The sequence below is a fragment of the Buceros rhinoceros genome, unplaced genomic scaffold, assembly GCF_000710305.1.
Source record: "Buceros rhinoceros silvestris isolate BGI_N320 unplaced genomic scaffold, ASM71030v1 scaffold6359, whole genome shotgun sequence".
NCBI classification, from domain to species: Eukaryota; Metazoa; Chordata; class Aves; order Bucerotiformes; family Bucerotidae; genus Buceros; species Buceros rhinoceros.
This window is the reverse complement of record NW_010432018.1, coordinates 6081-25855: the sequence shown is the minus strand read 5'-3', so window position 1 is coordinate 25855 and position 19775 is coordinate 6081. Positions and strand designations below refer to the sequence as shown.

Genomic DNA, 19775 nt, shown 5'->3' with positions numbered 1-19775 from the left:
GATACAAATTCACGCCATTTTCTTTTAATGTCTTGTCAAGGTTTCAATTTTCTTCATTGAACAGTTCCATGAAGCTGAAAACAACCGAAACTATTCATTTATCTTTCGTAAATTAGAGTTGTTCCCTTTAAGTCCTATATTAAGATATGAAAAGTTTAGCACGGCTCTTTGGAGGATAACTGGGGGAGGAGCTGAAATGTAAACAGTGACAGGCACACAAACTAAATGAAGAAAGCATGCTTGTTTCTCAACGCTAACAGCAGAAAAGAATCAAAAGAATGCAATACACTTTCAACTTTAAGGGTTTACTAGGAGAATAAGGAAGGTTGAAAGGGAACTTTTAAACTGTCACTGGGAAATAGAGACTGATTTTAAAACTACTTGAGGATTAAATGCAACACTGGAAGTAGAAAGGGCTACCATCCCATTACAAAATACTGGCAGCAAATCTGGAAGTACCCAGTAGGGGGATTTCAAAAAAGCCCTCTTTTCTCTCCTTCCTTCATATTTTGTTTTACTTTAACTGTCTCATACCATTTTTTCTTTTTTCTTTGTAAAGATGCAAGCCAAGTGATCGAATAGCTGAAAGATCTACTAGTAGCTTTTATTTTTTTGAAAAGCAAAAGTGAAGTGAGATATTTAACTTTCCCCCCTCTTCTCAAACCCTGTGAGTCACAGCAGTTAAGCGAGCCCACAAAAAATGACTCATTGCAGAGCTAAAATGCCACAAGGCTAACTCAGTGGGAGACAAAAGCATACCATCTATGCATAAAAGAGCTGCCTGGAGATAAGACTAATTGTTTCTCCCTCTTCTAAAAACAGAAAAATGTTAGAAGTAATTCCTACAAAGGGGGGAAAAGTCCTGGCTTTTCAGAATCCTGGGGTGCTCTTTATCCATAAAAGCACACAGCCAACATGCCATTATACTGTTCAGGATGCAGCAAATGGAAACAAAATGTTTTTCAGCCAAGATATTACCTCACAGGCGATTAGTCAGTAGTCTACTATGAACGTAGGAGAGTTTATTCTAGGACTCTTCCTTCCTAATGGGAAGTGGATGCCAGCTTGAACTGGATCTCAGGCATCCCAGTGGTTAGGCCAACTTTGCTTTCTTAGGATATGCAGCTTGGTAAAACTAGTGTTTATCACCATTAGCAACAGCAACCTTCACTTCTCCTTTAAAAACAAAACCCAAACAAAACCACACAACCCTTTAAAACTACAAACCCTTTTCATAATTTTCAATGTACTCGAGCCCTTCACCCTGTAACCATTTCACTCTTGTGCTTTTGCTTACCCATCTGCAAAACACTCAAAAGCCTTCAGTCCTCCCACCTCACAGCAGCCCCTGGCTGAAGAGGAATAAAGTACAGCAGCTCCTTGGAAGAGTCTGACCAGCTCCAGCTAAAGGAATCATTATCAGCCAAGCACTGTTCAGCCACTCACCAGGAGCCAATCCTCAGGTTTTCTGCTGGGATGCAAAGGCCATCTTATTTTTTATGCTAATCATTTGCAATATAATATAGCCCAGGAACATAATCAGATAGAATGAGTTTCTTCAGACCCAACTACTAAGCAGGATAGCAGAACTATTTCCCATAATTAGTTAACTGCTAAATGCAGTGCCGCAAATGTTAGACTGACCTGAAAGAAAGCTGACAATCCTTCCTAGCATTTTCTTTCCTCTGCATTTCAGCAAGAGAACATTCTTCAAATCCTGAGTAATGCACTTTGCACTAATGCTCATGAAAAGGCACTCAACTATAATAGCAGACTATACCAAGTTATTAAATGTCCTATGTCCCTTCTTTTGTTCCCAAGTTCCAGGGGAAAATTCCACTTTTTGGTGAGCAGACCTATCTGCATGTCCCAATGAACTCATAGACCTTCTAGAAAGATGCAGATGCTGCAGGACTTGACTTGCAGTTGCTCTGAAGCAGAGAGACAGGAAGAGAATTATAAGCAGAAAATTCAGAGGCTGACATTAGAGACCCAAGCACTGCAAGGGAAGAGTTTGGCATCCAACAAGAAGAATTTGTGTAAGCCTGAACACTAAGTGGAAAGCTGCCAGGCCAGCCTACTGGAAATGCAGGCAAACCAGGGAAGGGAGGGACATGAGCAAAAAGCCACCCACATCCCCAATGAGAGCAATGACCACTGGGCAGAAAGTCACATGTATGACATCGTTCATGCTTTGAGCATATCTTGGGGATAAAACCTCACCAGCAGACTGGGAAACATCAGTATGCAACTCCTCCAGATGTTCTGCTGAGCAACGCAGCACTGTCAAGTCTAAGGTAGCTGTACATGAGTCCTTAGGCAGAACCAGGTGAAGAGCTTAAAGCTACATCATCAAGGCAACATCTTAGAAAAATTTTTGAAAGTAGCCAAGCATTGCTGGATTTTCGACTGTCACCAGTTTGGTTGAGGCAGGGCCAAATTACAGGACAAATTTTCTCTCCAGATCAGTCCCTCCTCCATTCCAGGAGGAAAGGGTTAGAGAGAGATAAAAGAAAAAAAGATAAAGTGGAGAGATAGGAAAGCCTGCCTTGTGCAGCAGGATAATGGAAAGGACAGCACTGTGTGAGCCGCTACACTCACACAATGCCATCAGGAAATACTGGTGCTAAAGTATGGGCACTTTGGAGGAAGGGATGCCACCCTCAGCAGTCAGGCACAGTCCTACAGTGACACAGCTACAACTCTTCTGGAACAAGTAATGACACAGCTACCATAAGGATCTCTGTGCTACAATCACTGTGACATGTAGACATGTCTCACCAGCCTTCCTTTATAAGCATCGCTTAAGCAATCTACTTTCATTGTATATGCACCTACATATATAGACATGTACATACATATATAAAAAAATCTATGCTACAAAAGATCTACAAAACCATCAGAAGACTTTGAAAACCACCATATTTTAGGAGCAAATGCTTGTCCTTTGTTGAAAACTACTACCAGCCATTTACCTAAACTGTTTATACCATTTCTGTACAATGGTTCTGACTGATAGTAATTACTGCTTCTATTCAAAAAGCAAAAGGTGATTATACTTGGATAAGAAAGCACTCATTTCAGCTGGCACAGAAGATTTCAGACTCTTCAGGGTCCACTGTTTTTCGATCACTTTCAAGGTAGTAAGCTAAACCTTGTGTAACAAAACCAACTGACTCTTATTTTGCTTGGCTGTGTCAACAAAGGAAACCTGCTGAATGCATTTCACCCATATATTTTGTCTCAGCAACAGCTGGAAGCAAGGTTTTTACCATGTAGTATAAAAACTGCATCATACTCTTCTCACTGGAGAGAATCCCGCACAAAGCAAAGTGGAATATAAAGCAAAGCCTCTTTCAAAATGAGTTGCATTGGAATTTGCCTGACAGAGAAAATGGTGATTTTTCTCCATTTCCTTTATTGGTCACAGACAACATGAATCTCAGTGAATACAGCTCCTTTGCTGGGCAGCTATAACAATATATTTGAGCACTGAGAGCTCTGCTTCACCATAGTACAGAATACACTACTTACCTTCTACATATGTTGTCCTCACTGGTCTGTAAAAGTCCTGCAAGGCAGGAAGTTAATCATCCTCATCTTATAACTGAAAAATTTACTGTATGAAGAACTGATGGTTTCAATCCCATAAACCAGTCAGGAATCACAGAATTGTTTTGGTTGGATCATGTTTAAGATCATCAAGTCCAACCATTCACCCTGCACTACCAAGTCACCACTAAATCATGTCCCTCAGCATTACATCTGTAAGTCTTCTAAACACCTCCAGGGATGGGGACTCCATCATTTCCCTGGGCAGCCTGTTCCAACGCTTCACAACCCTTTGGTGAAGAAAGTTTTCCTAATATTCAACCTAAACCTGCCCTGGCACAAATTGAGGCCATTTCCTCTCATCCTGTCACTCCTTACTTGGGAGAACAGGCCGACCCCCACCTCGCTACAACCTCCTTTCAGACACCTGTAGGGGGCAATAAGGTCACCCCTCAGCCTCCCTGCCTCCAGGCTAAACAACTGCAGTTCCCTCAGCCACTCCTCATGGGACTTGTTCTCTAAATCCTTCACCAGCTTCATTGCTCTTCTCTGCACATGCTCCAGCACCTCAATGTCTTTCTTGTTGTGAGGGGCCTGAAACTGAACAAAGTACTCAACCTGTGGTCTCACCAGTACTGAGTACAGAGGTACAAACACTTCCCTCTTCCTGCTGGCCACACTATTGCTGATACAAGCCAGGATGCTGTTGGCCTTCTTGGCCACCTGAGCATGCTGCTGGCTCATGCGCAGCTGGCTGTCGACCAACACCCCCAGGTTCTTTTCCAACAGGCAGCTGTCCAGCCACTCTTCCCCAAACCTGTAGCATCACTGGGGGTTGTTGTGACCCAAATGAAGGACTCAGCACTTGGCCTTTATGAACTTCACACCACTGGCCCCAGTCTGTCCAGATCCCTCTGTAGAGGCTCCATACTCTCAAGCAAACCAACACTTCTGACCAGCTCGGTGTCATCTGCAAACTAACTGAGAGTGCACTTGATCCCCTCATCCAGATCATTGATAAAGATGTTAAAGAGAACAGCACCTAGTACTAAGCCCTGTGGAACACCACTTGTGACCAGCCACTAATTGGATTGAACTCCCTTCACCATCACTTTTTGGACTTGGCCATCCAACCAGTTTTTCATCCAGTGAAGTGTGCATTCATCCACGCCACAAGCAGCCAGTTTCTCCAGGAGTATGCTGTGGTAACTTGAAACATGAATATTTATGACTAAGTTTTTACATGACTCTAAGTGACCTCCTTAGAGCCAAAAGTAAATCTCAGTTCTAGTCTTTGTGGAAAATAACGCCCAGTATCCCCAACCAAATTCTTTTACATCAGTGCAGACAGTTATGCCACTGTCGTGCATAGGACTTTCAACAGCTAGCCCAGCAAACCTGGTGGTATGGACAACAAAAGATACCTGAATGAAAGAACTGAGGTGTAGAGACCATTACTTTACAGAAAATCTTTCAAAATAGTTCTATTCCAACATTTTATAGCATGGGAAACACAATGAATTTTAGAAAAAAAAAAGACTTTCAAATGTATGCAAAATGTACAAAACTGTGACATTTATTCTGGAATGTAAAACATTCCTTTGTGTAATACACGGGCCTCGTGACTGATAATTCTAAGCAAGTTTCATGCATTTAGAAACCTACTGTTAGACACATTGATTTTGAATGAATTGACACACAGAGCTCTCAATGGTTTAAAAACCCATGTCTGTATTTCACTATAATATCAAATGGTCAGACTTTCACATTCAGGAAAAAATCAGAAGTATTAGTTAAAATTGTGTGCATGAAGAAGCCAGAAAAAGAGAAAAAGAAATACCTAATGGACAAGAATCAATAGATTTGTCATGCAATAATTTTTAAACATTATTGGAAAAAACACTCACTGAACTCCTTCAATTATTGTTGGAAATCCTGCTCCAATTAAACTTGAGTGGACTGAATTATTTAAAGCTATTGGATACATCCGCTTACCTGCTCTGTCTCAACGAAGTTAGACACATGTCCATCGTCATTAACCCCTCGAATGTGAAAGCGGACACCAGCTCGCTCACAGCTGATGCGAGAGATGAGGCAGGCTTTCGCCTTCTTGTGGGAAGCATAAACAGTGCGAATGTCCACTACACCACAGATCACTTTCAGCAACCAGTCAGCGCAGTTCACCTGGTAGTGTTTGAAGGGCACATGCAACAGCTGATTCCTGAAAGATTCATCAACATACAGACACATTACTGAATAAAATAAGACAGACAGGCATGAGTGCCACCCTAAAACAATCCCCAATTTAAGCAATTAATGCTTCATGACCTCTTTTCTGTTGTATCTTTACTTTATCCAAAACCAGAAATATCAGGAAGAAATCCCTGTGAACTACTACAGTGAACAGAACATGGCAAACTTTGATAGCACAGCTACCCCAAGGTGTTGTCCTTTTAACTTGTACCTCTGTCTTATAAATTCAGATGGAATGTCACCTCTTTCAGCTCCAGAAATACATTTACATTTAGTAATCTTTTTCATAAATTACACTGCTGTCAAGCTCATGACTTTTTGAACAGTACTGTCCAGACCTTTGCATACATTACAGGATGAAGAGCCATTTTAAAATCCACCAGGATTTTCAGGAAAATTTTTCCAAGCAGAAACTAGACTTACAAGTCAATGGGGATACTGCAAAAAGTGCAACTAAAATTGAAAGGAATGTCTGTTTTAACTTTTAATTTATTTTAAGATCAACTGAAAACTAACATGTCTGGTTAACAGTGATGCTAGTCTCTTCTGTTATGGTTATCCTGACTTAATTTTTCAAAATGTGCCTTTAGTCACAAATGAGGGCCAAGAAAATCCCTTGTATGATAATTTATTGCCCAACAGTAGATTTGTACGACAGTTACTGCATCTAGTGAAACCCCTGAGGAATTGTTCTTTTGGAGTACAGCATTTCTCTGAAAAAGGTGCAAGTCTTTCTTACATTTTTAAACTAAATAGACAATGGAAAAAACATTTCTAAAACAGGTTTTGGTGTCTCTTCCACCTCCTTCTCCTAGCTCTACTCATGGAGGAAGTCCCACTCAGACAAATTCCAGTAGAATTTTTTTGTTGCTGCAGTTCATTTAATAGGCAGATTGTGTTGCTTAGAATCGAGGTCATCTGACACTTTTCATCATGTAAATATTTATCCCATTGTTTACTTTTCTCAATAATCTGTTGTTTGGTCTGTAATCCCCCATGTCACATAAATGTCTCAAGATAAATTTTCTCTGGAACATCTTTATCCCTAAATGAGACGTTGTCGCCAGCCATCCCTGTTGCACAACATACAGGAGAACGGAACCCCTTCCAAGGGCTACTTCTAGATTAGCCAGAAGCAGCAAAGAAGGGAAGTTCAAATACTTACCTCCCAAGAAGAAAAGTTTCAAAAGACAGTGCAGTTAAAAAGAGCCACTTTAAAGGATGTTTCTTTATTAAGGGATACTGCTAACTTAGGATTTTCATCATTGGAACACAGCTCATTTGTGCCACGTGTCTGACCTGACGTGCTTGGTAAGCTTTTTTGAGAGGGATGCATAACTAGCACAGTTCAAAGAAAATTTTACATCTCTCTTCTGAGCTAAACTCAAAACACTACATCTTACCAGTCACATCACATCACAGCTAGAAAGATTATTTAGCCTGAATGAACTGCTCTCTCGTGTTTATTTATCATTCATTATGATCTTTTTTGCTTATTTAATATTAACCTACTTTGGGCTGCAAGACTTATGTCACATTCTAGCATCACACCCACATTTAACTCTGTCGGCTATTTTCCACCTACATGATATAACCCTTGTTTATTTCCAGTACAGCTAAGCTTCCTGTGTGATTATCTTCTTGTTTAAAAAGAAAAAAAATGAGGATATAGGAATTCAAGTATTCTGCCAGAACTTGTAAAGCAAACAAACTGACTTACATCAACGGTGAGCCCACCTACAGAAGACAAAACCCAGCATCATGTGTTTTCTTTTCCACTCAACCAATACTTGGCACAACAATAAATACTTTTTCTTTGCTTTATAAGCAATAGAAAGTAAGAAGTACAGAGCAGTATATCACAGGAGTTTTCTTCTGTGCAACATACACTTATGCTGAGCTGTAAACATATTAATATTGATGTTTTTTCAACATAAAAACTAGGGCACGTTATTGAAACATTAAACTACCAACTTTAAACACAGACACTTTTAGAAACTGCAGATACTTCAGCACAGATGATGGAATTTACCAATGGTTCAAGTGCAGGTTTCTATTAGAAAAATTTTAAAGCAAATTATTAAAAAGAATTGCAACGGAAACTATGGATGACATGTAGTGACATGCTTTCGTAGTGTGAGCAATACATCTTGTGTTTCCTTCTTAAAAACACAGTATGTCATTATTAGAATTGCATTTGACTATCAGATTAATTTTAATTAAACAGAAGTTACTTGTTTGACCCAGGTTTACCAGGAGCTCACTAAGGCCACGTGCCCTGTAAAATAACAGGACAATGAAATGAAAGGAGGTGACTTGAAACGCAAAAGTTCATGTCCCTCCAAGAACGTTTGACCAACAAGGCACAGGTGGGGATGACAGAAGACTTTGGTATAACATGCAGTACTAACCAGAAGAACAAGTTACCAGATTCATAGTGGTTATCACCCTGTTTCTGAGCCCGCACAGTCAGATCAAAGTTTGAGCCTGCATTAGGCCAGCAGAAATAGAACATCCCCGAGTTCAGTATTTTCTTCAAGGCAGTAACGCGCTCCTCTTCCTTGGTTTCTTCCTGGAGAGGACAGAAATCTGTTGCAGTAATTTTGTAAACTTCAGTGTCCAGGATTTTTCCCACTGACGTACAGCCTGTCACCAGGACCAGAAAGTGCAGCCGAGTGTTACCTAGAAGGTGACAGATAGTTACAAAACGGTTACAGGCAGACACAAGCCAAGGTTTTGCTTCAGTTCTGTCATGTGCAATGCTGACAGGGCTCCAGCAGAGGCCAGTACCTTTGCTGCAGAAGAAAACAAATACAAACACAAGAACACCGACTGCATTTGTTCACATTTCAGAATTCCTGTTGACTGCGGGTAGGTTAGTGGAATTGCATAATACTCCATTATACTTAGACATTCCCATCCATTGCTGTATCAGAGTATGTTTTGACCACTTTACAAAGTGCAATGAGCTTGGTGTTGGGACGCTACTCGAAGATCAAATTTCACTGCCCTAAAGAACATACAGTTTTCACTGGATTTGACTGAAGGGAAAGGTAGAAGACTGGTCATTTATGAGATAAAGTGTATTCCTTGCTATGGATTTTTCAACTGACTTTTGAATTCTAAAGACATGAAGCATTCAGATTTCTCATTGGTTTCAGTTGAATCTGGGTGTGTTCAGCCATTCATCATGTTTCAGTATTACTAGACCTTGAGATTTTGGGTTCTATGGCATAAAAGAGGGTACATGACAACCTTGATTATCACTACAAGAATTCCAGCTCTCATGGCTGTGAAGCAAAGTGTGAAATCATGAAGTTGAACTTCAATGCCCCAAAACTAAAAGATAAATTTTGAAGCTTGAGAACACCACTGTAATCAGATCTCTTGTATACAGCAGGATTTCAACCCCTGCTCACTCTCTCTGAAATTCTAAAGTAATTAAGAAACAGTAGAACAGTTGTTCTGAAAACACTGGTTTTGCTAGGAAGAAACTGTTTGATTCACTTAAATTGACCTCTAATGGAGACAATGTCATCCTATTCACTCCAGTTAGTAAGAAGAGGTGGAAATGAGCCAACATTTATTGCTCTAGCATAGAGAAACAGCTGACCTGCCAAAAAAAAGCTAAATAGCAAGGGCACAGTGACAACTGGGGACAGCATGGCTTCAGGCAGCAAAAGGAAACACTTTGCGGGATCACTCTTCAACTCTCCATGGTGGCCTACTGTCCAAAAACGCTGATCAGCTCTAATACGACAATTTTTTTTCCTGAAACACCATCAGGGGAGTCTTTGCTTCCGGATCACAGCCTGGCTACAAAAACTTGTGGTTTTCAGCAGGGCCAGAATATTTGTGTAGGTACGTGGGACTGGAATGGCTGAGCAAGGTGGGAGATTAGATCTTATTCATTCTGCCTGCTGACTCCAGTTTTGCATAAAGGCCAGTGTAGGTGGTATTTACTAAAAAACTGTGATCATCACATTTCTTTCTGCAACAAGGATATGCAGTGTTCTCCTTCTTCTTGAGTGTTTTTAAGAAGTACGTCTTCTGTACTTCTCTAGATGACACCACAGCAGAGGGTTAGAAATACATAAAACCTGTCAGTTTTTTCCTCCTTTGTGCATGAGTGTGCATAGTTATAAAGGATTAAGAGTAGGAGATACATCAGTTATCACCATGGTAGTTCATACCTGACTAAATCCTGTCTTCCCACCTCCAAAAGGGGTTAGGAGGAGTCAGCTGTCTCTCAGAGTAGCTAATAGCTTCTGTGACTTTGGCGAAATGATGCAAAACCAACCAACGCGAAGTACACTTCACTCATGAGGATTTGGAAGCAATGTATAGAAACACTACGAATATGCCTTACTATCAGTCAGCTTCAGGGAGAGAAAACCAGTCATGACAGACTGCTGTGGCTGGGATACCGAGACAAAGAATACAAGCACTTTCATTGGTTTCAATGACCTTAAACTTTCCTAGAGGGTTCAGAAGAGATTGAATGAGAAAGTCAACATTAAAATAGCCAAAATTTAATAATGGTGGGCTTGTTATCTGTGGTTCCGTCCTTCAAGAAGCTTGTAACCAGCGGAAAACAACTGGTTCTAAACAAAGCAATTCTTTAAGAAGGCAACGAGTAGGAATACAGCATGACAGAAAAGCCGATCAAAATTACAGTTCTGTCTTACCTAGGAACTTGCTCTTCCTTAGCAGAGACTCCAGACTCTTTTTACTACCTCCTCCACTCAACCGCTCACGACCAAAATGGGAGACACATCTAATATGCAAAGGTCCAGCATCTCTATTCCCTCCAATCACTTGCTAATGAGCTAAAAAATAGTAATCACAGCTAAGAAGCTACTGCATTGTCCCCAAAGCACCAGGAGATTCACGGCTTTTCTGAAGCTGGGTACTCTTTCCTGCCACTGCGTGGTAACCCCACATGAGAGAGTTGGGGTTGTTCAGTGGCTCTGGGGAGACTTTTTTGCAACCCTTACATAAAGGGAGCTTAGAAGAGAGATGGAGAGAGACTTTTTACCAGGTCCTCCAGCGACAGGAAAAAGGGCAATAGTTTTAAACTGAAAGAAGGTAGGTTTAGAGCAAATACAAGGAAGAAATTTTTTACACTGAGAATGGTAAGATGCTGCAACAGAGAAGCTGTGGATGCCCCATTCCTGGAAGTCTTCAAGGCCAGGCTAGATGAGGCTTTAAGCAACCTGATCTAGTAAAAGGTGGTTGGACTAGATGATCTTTAAATGTCCTTTCTGACACAAATCATCCTATAATTCTATACACACTGGATAAGACTCTTTACAGTACTCCAAATTATGGAGCAGCCTTCATTCACTTTTCATGATGCCTTTGAACAGAGGCAGGTTGGCAAAGAAGTTCACACTTAACATCCCAGAAAACTGGAGAAAAAGGAAGAAAAGAGACAAGTAGATTTAAGTTACGATAAAACTAGCTTGCTTTGCTGCTTTATCCTCCTAGGCTACTCTGTGAATTGAGGTAGTCTTCAGATCAACTCCAACCTCTCTGATTTGCTTACATCACTCAAGATATGCTATGACACAGCCAGTTTGCAGAAACCATACAACACCCAAGCCCCAGTTTAACACAAATCTCTGACTGTGAACTTTGGAAAAAAGTCTCAAGCCCCATCCCTGACATCACCTTCATCTCGGGTGGTATTTGGAGAGTGTGCCTGAGAATGAGCTCTGGGCTATCACTGCACTGTCTGTGGGAGGAAGATCTTGGCCCGATGCTTATGCCACTCCTGCACAAGAAGCAAGCTAATCACAATATCCTACTGACAGTGCCCAAGCCTGTGCACCCTACCCCATTTTTAGTCACAGCACAGATGCAGCCACAAGCTCCTGAGCAGAGGTAAGGATCGCGTCAGCCTTTCACTCTTTTAAAATCTCACACAGCAAAATTAATGCTACTCTGCTATTCATCTTTTAATCATGTCTCCATTACAGTCTAAGAAATTACCCACCACTAAGCTATACAGCTCTACGCAGTGAAACAAAGCCTTCCCCGTCTTCCCTTCTTTGCCAGCAACATCAGTTTATGTCTGGGAAACTCTTCTTTCAACTCTAAACCGTTCCCTCACACTGTTCACCCTCAACTAAGGTTACCAATGTTTTTCAATATATTGATAACTACATTGGACATGTTTGTGATGGAAATGATAACTGCACTACCTCCACTCAGGTTTTCACCTAGGCATTTTGTCAGACTGAAAATGCTATTCCAAGGAATAACATCCAAGGAATAATATCCAAACAGGACCTAATATGGCAGAGATCTAACATTACAAGGCACAGAAAAAATGCTTCTGCTTACTCGCCGCTCACTGAAAGCCTGATTATTATTATGGATATATCAAAGTAAAAAATCAGACCATTTACTTCTCAATTTAAAGTTTAAAAATTCCACATGGTTTCTTTCCTGTTATGTTAACAAGCCATAATTTCTCCTGTTGAAAATACATACTTAACATGGAAACAGCTGTATCAGGCACAACACTACCCAAATGCACTTAAATTTAAGGGCAGAAATTGCTTAAATTGCTTCAATTAGAATGGATGATGCTGCTGGAGGAAGTAATTTTTATAAAAAGCAAAACTAAAATCAATTTTCTCCCTTTCTACAAATTGCAGAAAGTTATTTGGTAATTGTTCATTCATTGCAAGGAAAATAACATGCTTAGCTGACAAGAATTTACTGAAAAATTCATTTAATTCCTAAACAATTCTTTATTATTATTCAGTATATCTCATAAAAGAATGCAAGAAGCTGCATTCCTGGTTTATTACACCCACCCTATGCTCCACCCAACCAAAAAAGGCAACAACAACAAAAAGACCCAAACCAAATAAACAAACAAACAAAAATCCTGCTATCAACAAAACATGGAATTTCGTATGGTGGGTGGATTTGTGAAGCCATGGCACAAAAAAAGAGGATTTTTAAAAATTTAATTAGTTTTGCTGAGCAAACTGAAAATATCACAACTTTACTGAAATAGATCAAATTGAAACACTCAGACATTCCATTGAGGTATTTCCCCTTAGAACAATCAAGACTATTACATTAACCCCCTGCAAACTTAACATCTCAAACCTGCAGCTCACTACCATTTCCAGCTCTGTAATTATATTAAAAATACCGCTCCTTTTAAGTTTCCAGTGAAACTGTTTTTATGCAAGTAGCACTTGAAGTACCAGACTAACACCAATCACAACAAAAAGACATCAGATAGCCTAGTCAAATCCACCTGGCAGCAGCAGCAGCATCGGGAAGCATACTAAGGGGTTATGATCTTTGAAAGGAGCTTAACAGTATTCAAGATATTTGAACATTCAATGTTTCATCTGTCCAGAACATCAACAGCTACTTGGGGGAAAAAAAAAACCACCAAAAAACTAAAGCCATGAAATGAGCAGTCACTTCGTAATTGTAAGCTCAAGTAAGTCAGGAAGCTGAGTTTTAAAATGCTGGCAGTGCATCCTCAAGATCAAAGGGAGAATTAATACTAAATCAATTCCGTGATGTCAGTGGCCCTGCCAGTACTACCACTGCAGCCAGTCAATGGAGGCTCCCTGCATTATGCAGAGAAGGGGACAGGCCAAACTCCAGTCCTATGACTTGAAACAAGAGCCCAACAGTTCTCATCAAAAAAGTAATTAATGGGAGTACAATGGGTGGAAAATTTATGGTAATGTTCCCTTGATTTCATGGGTAGTACAGTAGTAGAAAGCACCTTACACTCAGCTGACAGCTGCAAAGTGCATGATGAATGGGGCCAGCATAAGGCCAATAAAAAGCATCTCAAAAAAAGGTAAAACTTTTTCCTGTGAAGTGATCAGGGCTTCAGGTCTGGCTCTAACAATTCACTCTGTACCAACAACCACATCAGCTGCAGCATTTACTGGGCCCCCAACCTCGGAAAACAACAATTTTTTTTTTAACTTCTACAAGTAGTCTAATGAACAACCCTGCTTGGTATTAGCTTTTCTAAACTTCACACACAGTTGAAAGTGATGTAAGAATATAAGAACTGCAACTGAATATCACAATTGTAGAAACATCGCTTGTTTTCTTGGGATGCAATCAGGAACGTTTTAAAGAAATCTCAGATTATTTTAGAGCAGAGAACTGAAGCGTTCCTTACTGGTCATGCTTTCCACAGAAACACCTAAAAACATCTATGAAAAAGCAAGACCCACCTACAGGGCTAAAGGATAAAAAATCCTTTCAAAGCTTATGGACCAAATTTTTCTCTCAGGTAGATGAGTACAAGTGTTCATGCATTGTGACCAAGACCATTATTTTGCTATAAATCACCACAACCATCTTTAAAGAACACTTTCAAAGAAACGTAAGAAATGTTTTGCTCACAGTGCTATGTGCTGACTGTCCTTTCAATAGGTCGCACAAGGGAGGCAGAGGATGCAGAATATTCATCACAGAAACAAGATAAAAATAACTTGCATCCATTTTTTCCAAAAGCTCTTGTGAAATCAATTGCCATAATCCAAGCTGAACAGGAAATGCAGTTCTTGTACGTCACACCCTACCACAATAAGCTACGGTTTCTGTATTTAACCTGTCTACATGACTCAAGGCAATTGTTCATGGGATGACTTCAGTGTCGCTATTATGAGCTGCAGTGAAAAGGAGGCAATATTAAATTCTTATTTTGTCCCTCTTAACTGTAAATATTTCACTCAAGACTCACTTTTCCTTTTAAAAATGAATTCGCTCCAGTTTTTGCTCTTTCTTCATTCCAACACTGTCATGCTACTGCCTTATGTTCCCTCAGCCTGTTCCATCTCCATTCCATACATACATCCACTTTGCTTTACAGTCCACTGAAAAACAATTTGTAAGGTATTCCAGCCTCTCTTCTGCCTTCAAAATTAGCGACAGAACACAGCAGAGGACCAGATTCTTACCATCTAGCTGAAAACCTTGGAGGAAATCTGTAGCAGAATTATGAAAAGAACAAAGAATTTCAGAACTACAGCCTTAGTCTCAAAGATACTTTCTCCTTTCCCTAAATACAATTATATTATTAGAAAATATTCAAAACAGGTACTTAGTTGTCCTTTTTGTTTTTGAAACTTCTTCCTTTCAACAACACATTGTATATGTGCAAGAGCAAGAGTATGAATTCAGAATGCCTCCCAAATACAGCAGCTGTATTAAACTTACCAACCTATGTGGTGATGGTGTCAAAATACTACCTTACATATGCACCCCTTCCTGACATCACAGTGCCCAAACCAAACACGGCAAAGCCAGCTCTTTTAACATTTTGCTTCAGATACATTTGCCACTGCTAGATCTTCTATGGTAGCAAAATCTTGGCTGAGATACAGCTCAGAAACACTGTACAATTCATTCTGCTCCCATCCATCTCACAAAAGAAAGCAGAAGAGCTTACTGAGTGATGTTAACAGACATAAGTACATACAACTGAATGTTATTAGTGGTGGGAAACATTAACTTTGTGAGTTAGTTTCACATATTTCATCTGCTTTTGTGTGAAAAGCGTGATCTACTTTGGCAGGCATACAATGTGATTTATTTGGATTCCTAAGCACTGGTATTTACAGATCAAAGTGCTCAGAGACATCTTTCATGCCTTGAATAAAACTGTCCCCTTCTGCTCTACAAATATACTCTTTTAATATCCCAGTGGAATGTACTTTCACAAATATTTTCAGTTAATTTATTACTTATGGTCTGCAGGTTTCCAGTAGTAAGAAAAAAATACTGATACTCCTCAGCAAAGTCTATGGGATCATTGATGCTCAGTGAAGAGCTTGCAATTATGGCCTTGTTTGCAGTTGCTAAAACACATTCTATAAAGAAGAAAAAAGTTACATTGCATTCCTCTCTAATCTTTTATGTAAGGAACAGCTAAAGGGATGGAACTCAACTACATGTAAGATGGAAGATCTAACTGAGACTGTGAAGAAAAACCTGGGCTACCTCTTGAATGGAGAAATAGCAGACATGCAACCGTCTGCTTTTTTGTACACGTTCAGCAGCTGAACATATTTGCTTACCTTTGCTTACCATTACCCTCCTGATTTTTCAACCAATCACAACTAGAAGTTTGCCTCCAGTAGTTAACTCTTTTATCCAACTACCAATAAATTTTTAACAATCCCTTCCAAAGGAAGTCCTGTACCAGGATTTGTAATTTAATGATAGAACAAGACAGAGGTGCAGTGAGAAAGGCTCAGATCTCAGACTTTAAGGGCACTGAAATTAAGCAGGTGTTGTTAACAGAGAAATAAGGACACGGAAAACAAAAATAAAAGAGAAAAAATACAGCCTAGAACATAGTTCCCATCACATACAAGCAACTACCCTCCCTCATCTACAGCTTGAAGAACTTGAATTCAATAGCTACATCCCTTTACTATTTATTACGAGATGATTCATTAGACTCCTGTAAAGAAAAACAGGTCCAGGTACCCACAAAAAGTAATCACAAGCCCTCTGTTTTTAATTACATTAACAAAATTATATTAATCTCCACAGAAATGCCTAATTAACTCCACAAGAAACAAAACAAACAAAAAGCTCACATTTATTTTGAAAGACTAGAAGGACCTACAGTTTTAAATTATGACACAGAAATTTTTCAAATTGCAGTTGCCTCTTCAGATCAATCTCCAGTCATATTACTTGAGCCATAAAAAGGTAAGTGGGCTATAAAAAGATACACTTATATCTACTGGTCTAAATACACCAGTGTTCACACCACAACTGCTGTTGGCAGATTCCTTGACCAAGCAGCAAGTTAGATGGAAAAGAGTCTTGTCATTCCTCCAAGTCAAAATTAAGGCTTACTGACCATGGGAATGCAGCACACAGCGCTTTTTGGTTTAATGCGAGTCTGCTGTGTAAGGTACTATTACCTTCAAATCAGTGACTGCAGTTCTCTTCCTAAAGCATGCTATTTCCATTAACATTCCTGTAGGCAGTGTAATAGCAAGTCCTTTGCTAAATCAAGGTTGCCAAACTGTACAGAAATTTACAGCAATGACAATGAATATTCCTCACTACACTAGCTGAAGTTAAAGGCCTGGTTCCGTAAATCCTTATCCAGGTGAATTACCCTATTAAAGGCAATTGGGCATTATAGCAAGCACTGGCAATGTGTAGTACTGCAGACTCAGATGACCATGATTAATCAGTGTTTAAACACAATCTTTCGAAAAGAAGTAAGGAATCATAGCTTGCCTTGGACAAACGTGGTAGGTAAAAAAAACTGCAATTATCTTCAGGTGGCTAAGAACATCAGACAAAACAAAAGCGAGAAAAAATGCAAAACTATCATTTAGTGATATGCTTTTGGCATAGCATAGAAAAAATATAGATCTTTCCCAGACTGCACGTAACAAGGCACAATTAGCTTTCACAAATTATAGAACTGGATGAATTTAGTCACTTGATGTCTTTTAGCATTGTCTGGACATTTTATATAGATGGTCACTCACCACTTTTAAGCTGAAGCTCTCCTAAGCAGCCATAAGCATCCATATGTTTTTCATACTGTCCTTTAATTGCATCCTTCTCTTCTGGAGCTGAGAAACAAAATAAAAAGCAGCAAACCTTAGTTTTCCAGTCTTTATAAAATTTTCAGATTGCTATTGCCTACACCAATGCTTCCCAGTTGATTTTGCTCAGTAAACAAAACTACAGTACAAAGGTAGGTTAAAATGCTGTAAGAACACAGTGATCACAACGCAGTGGCATAGCCTCTCCACACACCACCCTAGAAGAAAGAAGGGCACTCAATACCCTTCCAAGCAACTTGATTGTTACTAATGTTCTTATTCTATGGTAGAGATGCCACATCAGTTTCAGAATAAGTGAAGTAATATCCACACAGGCACATGGAAACTTCACATTGTTCTAAAATAACAACAAAAATAATAATAATTTGTCTGTTCATAAGCTAAGACATAATATATCTTTTCTTGATGTGCAAAAAATTTCTGCTTCCAGATTCTCACAGGTTAATTTCAGACAGAATTGGAATTTTTTATGCAAGGCTATGTAATTTGGTGTAGACACAACATCAGATGTTGATTTCAAGAGGAATTCAACTTATATTTTACTAAAGTAAGAATTAGCTGATTATAAATAAATACATAAATATAGGGTCAGATGCTGATGTTAGATTTGTGTATTTCTGCAACAGCTTAGGTCAATGGGCACAGACTAAACATTTAGGTATTAAGCCAGAACTTGTCACTGGATACTTTAAAGTAAAACCAAAGTGCTTCCTGAATAAGTCTGCGTTTTGTGTCTGTTTCCCAATGAGGTTAGCTTCATGAATGAGGAAAACAGGCTGTGACCCTCAAATATCCATTTACCTCTTGAACCACAGACAAACAGCAATGGGGTACTTTTACAGGTCAGCTAATACTGTACAATCTTATGCCTCAATAAACTTAAGCAGTTCAAAAAATCTGAAACATCTGGGCATATAAAGGACAAACTGAACTGCCTGCAATGGGTCATAGAAGAGAAAAGAAAGAAACAGACTTCTCTTTATAAACTGCAAGAGGCAAGTAGCTCAGTGAGAAGCATGGAAAACAAATAAATATCGCATCTAAAACTGACATTTTGAAGTGAAAGGAAGGACAATTCCACTCAAAATTCTTCAGGATAGGATACTCATTTGCCTCAATATTTGCACCCATGACAAATAAGGAAGACTTGTTATTTTTTCTTCATTTTATTTTTGCTATCAGACTTTCACTACTTATTTATTCTGCTTTCTTAGATACACTGAGCGAATCAGAAGAAACTAGTAAACTGTTGATAGCATGCACACCAGTGAACCAAAACATAAGCAACAGGAAGACAGTAACAATTTAAATATTCAGTAACAGGACCTCTTAAGAGCTGAGACTCTGGAAGCTCAATTCTCTGGCCATTCAAAAAAAATTGAGCAGAAATAGTTTAGATACACCATAAAAATGTTTCATTTTTTTTATAAGACTCCCTGTCAAGCCTTGCTTATGAATAAAAAAGTGAGGAGTCCTAGCCAAATTTTTTTTTGGTTTTTTTTGGAAGGGGTGAGGGACAAGGAGGAGGAATTCCCAACAACCATTATAAAAAGCAGTACATAGAAAGAATGACAGAAATGTTACCTGAAAGGACATTATTGCAGAGGACTTCAATCAAGTTAATCTATCTTGTTATTAAAAAGAAATCTTTATAAATCTTAGAAAATACTTAATGATATCTCAAGTAACTATTATCAAAACCTGGTCTGAAACATGCAGAGTATTCAGGAACAGTGCTATGACACAAGAGCTAGAATCAGAAAGAAAGTGATTAGGCAGAGAACAAAAACCATGTGCCTTGGCGAGATGAAGAGCGTTAAAAGGGAAAATTACTACGAAACGCTAAAGGATTGTTAGGAAACAGGGAAAATATAAACGATATCTGTCAAGCTTCAACGATATGGAAAATACTGTTTTAACAACAACATTTGACAGCCAGATGTGCCCAAAGACATTGCATTTTTCTAATCAGTACAAGAAAATGATTCTGTTTTTCTCTGTTAAATGTTCCAAAGTCAACCATTTTATTCTGCAATAGCTTTCATCAAAACTCTGAAATGCAGAGGCAGCGAGAGTGGTCTCCTTGAAATCGTAAAACAAGGACTGGATGCTCTAACTATACTCTGCTCACATGTAAAATCCTTCCTTTTTCAAGCCAGGCAGCTTGAGATACATATGCACACAGATATAGTGAACACACAATACTGCTACAGAAGTTGATTAAACTCTTGAAAAAGTTTTCTACTTCGAGAACAAGTCAAGCTTGCAAATACATAGTGCATTTGTTTACTGGTGAATAATAGCTATAGGTACTAAAGAGCAGACATAGTAATTACCTAACGCTACTAAAGATTTCCTTTAGTA

General features: G+C 39.2%; 1 protein-coding gene across 1 annotated transcript in view; it reads right to left on the bottom strand.

The window, feature by feature from the left end:
* Window positions 1–17409, bottom strand: part of SYNJ2 (synaptojanin 2) — a 59542-nt gene extending 42133 nt beyond the window's left edge. The window contains exons 1-3 of the mRNA XM_010143607.1: window positions 17331–17409; window positions 8217–8487; window positions 5548–5773 (exon numbers count right to left, since the gene is read on the bottom strand). Of these exons, the coding sequence (XP_010141909.1) occupies window positions 5548–5773; window positions 8217–8487; window positions 17331–17373 (540 nt within the window). The 5' untranslated portion in view covers window positions 17374–17409. The remainder of the gene's footprint in view (window positions 1–5547; window positions 5774–8216; window positions 8488–17330) is intronic.
* Window positions 17410–19775: the final 2366 nt, after the last annotated feature.